Below are 4,886 nucleotides of genomic sequence, written 5' to 3' on the forward strand. Positions count from 1 at the left end.
GTCTTGAGCGCGCATGATCTGTGGAAAGTATGAGGCGGACACAGAAGCAAACGGTTGGTGGTATTTTATAACATGGAAACAAAAGGAAATTGAGTAATATTGCAAGTGAGAAATGTGAATATATGCACCTTATTTAAGTGAAAATGAGAAATGGGAATGCGTCTGCTACAGTTTGACAGGAGGATTATTCCTATCAGGGGTTTAACGCCAACAGGAGGGGCGTTATAGGCGAGGCTCGATGATGATTCTAGTGGTCCGGCAGCGTGAGTTTCATTAAAACTCATGCCATTTTCAGAGTTTCTATACTTTTCTTTTACTTTATTGCTTTTGCATTAAAACTCATATCGTTTTCAAAGTTTTTAATTATTTTTAAGAAATGGAAGGAGTAGTTAAGCCCTACCATTAATATTTCATGCGTCCGTCATTGGTTTCATGTTGAAAAAGAGAGAGGTGAGACAAGGGTTTCAAGAGGAACCCTAGGAAAGAGAATGACTCCGTCCTTGAATATTAGAAACTTTTGAAGCACGAGCAATGAGTAAAGTAAGATAGAAGATTCGGTAAGTAAGAATGGAGGAGAAAAATGGGTAAAGTAAGAGATAGTAAGAAAAAAAAGTAATGGAAGTAGTGTTTGTAGATTATGCATGTGGCCACTTCTTAAAATAGAAGTTTAGAAAGTTTTTATTTTTAAGGGACATACCAAAATAGAAATAGTATCTATTTCTAAGGGACGGAGGTAGTATGTTACGGTATCTCTTGATATTTGACTAAAACAACAGTCATATTATACTTACTAAATCCTATATATGTGGTTCGCCTCTCTTTTGCATTCCGAAAAAAAAGTACTGACAAAGAAAATTCGAAATGAAGCTTATAATTTTGCCTAACACAACTTTAAAAGAAATTACAAAATAACTATGTAAAAAACCCTATAATCTAAATATAATAAAAAAATGAAATTAGGATATGCTCTTGGGTTGGCTTGACTTGAGGCCGTCAAATCCCAGGAGGTTTCTGAGAATTGCATGAGGTTTGACTATAGGCTAGTTGCTGATGACTTCGACAGAAAGGCAAAATTAACAGAAGTTGGCGTGGATGAGTTGGGGACAAACGGCCGTAAAAGATACTACACGACAAGCATTATGATTTATGAATGCAATTGTTAGGCGGCAGTTCTAGACGATAAGCTACTAGCCCATTGTTAGGGTATATATTGAAAAACATGCTTTAGAAAATTCACAATGGAAGAACATAATTTCACTCTAAATTCGTCAATCTCCATTTTTCTCCTGTCCCATTAGTATTATATCCTTCAGCCAAACCCCTGCAATAGCGCTCTATAATCTGCCCATTCCCCAAATATGATGTCTATTATAGGACGGACGGAGTATAATGCAACATACTACATTTCTTCTTCTACATTTTATTTTCTTGTTTATTAGTAGTAGTAGTAGTAAAAAATTAGAGATGGAAATAGCACACCTAAAGAGTTGATTTTCTTGATCCAAACCGCGTTGAAAGAGCAATTATTTTGTTAAATTGACGTAGTCACCACACGGTTAATTTGCTATTTAGCTCATTCGATGTACTATAATGCATCAATCTTTGTAATGCTCTATACCTAATTTGAAATCTTAGTTACTTCCCCTGGCCCCGATTATAATCAAGAAAGCATATAAAAAATCGTAGCCGATTTCTTTGATATGTCTAAAAACTACGACAACTGGGAGAGACTAGTCGGAGGCGTGCTGAAAAAAATGGAGTACAGGAAACTCGCTCTCCGCCCCACATCAAGTTTCAGCACCATCAGTGACGACACATCATGGTTTGACGATGACTCGTCCCAAGGCCAAGAATATCAAACACTTTCCGACACTGTGTGGGACGGGGTTTTTCCCGCGGATTTGCTGGAGATTGTGTCAAGATCTGTATCTCCGGTGGTCTACGCTGACGCCAAAGAGCTATACTTGATCCTTTGCAACTCTCAGATTCTTATCGATGACGGAAAATTGGTATTATTCACTTTTATTTTATTTTTGAAAATTATTATTTTTTCTTCATTACTCCGTCACCTATTAATTGTCACGTTTGACTTGATACATGTTTTAACAAAGTGGAAAATGGATAGAAAAAGTTAGGGAAACGTGAGTCTTACTTTTATATTAATTTTACAATAAAATATGAATAAATTGAATTAGAGGAATATTGTGTCCATTACTAAAGATAATAAAAAACGTAAGGATGTCAATTAATTAATTATAGACGAAAGAAGAAAGAAATTAGTGTCAATCAATGGGCCGAAGGAGTAATACTTATAATTACTTTTGTTTTTTTTTTTTCATTTTTTACTTTCTATTTAGGGGTATACACTAAATAATATCCCCCAAATTAAAAATTAATGTTAAATGGACTTTAATCCTACCATTGTCCAAAAAAGATAGTCATATTTTTTGTTTTGGATCGTTCACCAAAATTAGGTACAGAAAAACTTTTGCATCACACTCACACCACATCTATATTATCACCAGAATTAGTTCAAATTAACTCCCAACTCATGCAAATATTTTACAGTCATATGTTTTGCTTGATTAATTCTTTATAAACTTTTGCTTATAGATTTTCTTGTACATATTACAGCATCAAGAACTGTAACTTGTCCAGATGGAAAATAATTAATTTGGAATAATTCTTTTAAAAAAAGTTTTATGAAATAGAGAAAGGTAATTTAGAATTGATTAAATGTTGAAAACTTGAAATCTTAAACTAGTTTATCTAATACAACTAATTAGGATGGAGAAAGAAAATTGAATCTTTTAATTACAACAAGGGATATTGACGTCTAATATGATGAAACTTTCAAAAAGATTCCCACAAATTTTGAAATTAGCAAATAATATCATGAACTTTAGCCCGAGTTTGTTATTTCCCGCCAAAGAAAAAATTCAACAATTAATATCATGATATGGATTTTTTTTTCATAATTTCTCGACAACAACTTCAAGAGCTTAAGTTTTTCAATCTTTGAGGATGGTTTTTCTTGAAACAAAGCCTCCAAATTTGTTCTTCAATCTATTAATATAACCGGAATTTTTTCTTCGGTGGAAAATAACAAACTCGGGATAAAGTTCGTGATATTATTTGTTAATTTCAAAGTTCTTGAGAAAAATCTAACCTTTATAAAGTTTCATGATATTAGGTGTCAATATCTCTCTGTAACAACGACGGAATTGAAAATAATGCATATATTAATATTAAAACGAAAAACAAATCGGCAGAGACACTAATCCTAAATAGAGAATAGAGCGTATATCAAATTCCTAGATTAAGAAAATCTAATACTCCGTAGAAAATTTAATATATTACTCCAAAATTAGATAAAATTAGATTTGGTTGTTTTATATAGGGTGTACTACTTTTATTAAAGACAAATAACTTTGAACAGAGCTTTAGTCTGGAAAAAAGGAATGGCAGGAAATGCTACATGGTGGGAGCAAGAGAGCTGGGAATTATCTGGTGTGGCAACACCCCAGAGTACTGGGACCTCAAATCCCATCCAGATTCAAGGTCCATTCTTCACAAATCACAATCCCAATTCCACATTTTTCAATAATAAAAAAACATGGTTTCGTTTAACAAGTAAGAATTTTAACCAATTGCAGATTTTCAGAGGTTGCTCTGATGAAACATGTTTGCTGGCTTGAAATCAGAGGCACTATAAACACACGGATGCTATCCTCCGACACCATCTACGGATGTTATCTTGTCTTTAAGCTAGACCGGAATCCTCGCGGACTCCAATCAGCAAATGCATTTGTGACATTCAGGAATGACGGTGATAATAAGAGGGCAGCTGTTCTGGATCACATCGAGCGGGAGAATGCTCGTGACCGACGCAGAGGGAGTGGCAATGCGCCGGTAAGGATAGGCGATGGCTTGAAGGAGATTGCGAAGGTGCACCTGCAACTTCCGGTAAGGATGCAAGCCAATGGGTCTCAGGAGCGGGATAATGGAAGAGTAGCTCGGAGGAGAGATGATGGATGGATGGAGGTGGAGTTGGGAAGCTTCTATAACAATCGAGGTGACGACGGCTTGGTGGATACATGGCTGTTGGGGAGGGAAGGCCATCAATGGAAGTCGGGTCTCATCGTTCAGGGTATTGAGTTTAGGCCAATGTCATGACACCTTTCGAGATTTTAGTATTCATAACAAATTGTGTAACATAGTAAGACACTTTGTTTCAGGTATTCATTTCTTCATTTTCCAATTCTTAGACTAATGCTTCATTGCCTTGTGTTATAGATATACACTTCGTTTCAAGGATTTGAGGTACTTTCATTGAACTTGGTGGTTACATATTTTAAATGGGGCTTGCAAATTTTAAATCATGAATTAGCATGCAATTAATTTCTAAAGTGATTCAGATATGGTCTAAAGTATGTTGGAAAAATAACGAAATACTTACTGTTATACCGCATTTATCGGGGTAAAAAAATATCAAAATGTTGAATTTTTAGTACTGTATAATATTCTTTACAATAATAGTATAATAATATAGCGAAAATTATGGTACATATTGTAGTACGTATTTTATATACCGATGTATAACAAATACTTCTAGTATTAATATGTACAATAGGTTGTACAATAGGTTTGATTCCACTTTCAGGAATTAATATTTGAAATTAAGTAATACAGAGTATTTGTTATATGGGTTGTTCTTTTTCTTTAGTTTTTTTATAGGAAAAATGAACATAAATTTAAAGTTCGTGTCACAGTGTACTCGAATTCAAAACTTTTTACCACTCTATCACTAGGCCAACTTATACACACATTTTTTTTCTTTAGTTGATTGAAGAAGAAACAAGGCCTGAGATGAATTGAGCATATAT

General features: G+C 34.2%; 1 protein-coding gene across 1 annotated transcript; it reads left to right on the top strand.

The window, feature by feature from the left end:
* The first annotated feature begins 1,670 nt into the window (after positions 1–1,670).
* On the top strand, positions 1,671–4,298 carry LOC148927174 (putative F-box protein PP2-B12). Its single transcript, XM_089057097.1, has 3 exons — positions 1,671–2,009; positions 3,440–3,561; positions 3,657–4,298. The coding sequence occupies exons 1-3, from the start codon at positions 1,701–1,703 to the stop codon at positions 4,174–4,176; spliced, it is 951 nt and encodes a 316-aa protein (XP_088913223.1). The 5' UTR covers positions 1,671–1,700; the 3' UTR covers positions 4,177–4,298.
* The last annotated feature ends 588 nt before the right edge of the window (positions 4,299–4,886 follow it).

This window comes from Salvia hispanica, chromosome 4, assembly GCF_029641045.1.
Source record: "Salvia hispanica isolate PSC_SH4W2 chromosome 4, Shi_PSC_v1, whole genome shotgun sequence".
Classification (NCBI taxonomy): domain Eukaryota; kingdom Viridiplantae; phylum Streptophyta; class Magnoliopsida; order Lamiales; family Lamiaceae; genus Salvia; species Salvia hispanica.

Coding starts and splice junctions, on each gene's coding strand:
- LOC148927174 (XM_089057097.1), top strand. CDS start 1,701: ATGTCTAAAAACTACGACAACTGGGAGAGACTAGTCGGAGGCGTGCTG. Junction 2,010..3,439: donor TTATCGATGACGGAAAATTG/GTATTATTCACT, acceptor AACTTTGAACAG/AGCTTTAGTCTGGAAAAAAG. Junction 3,562..3,656: donor AAATCCCATCCAGATTCAAG/GTCCATTCTTCA, acceptor AACCAATTGCAG/ATTTTCAGAGGTTGCTCTGA.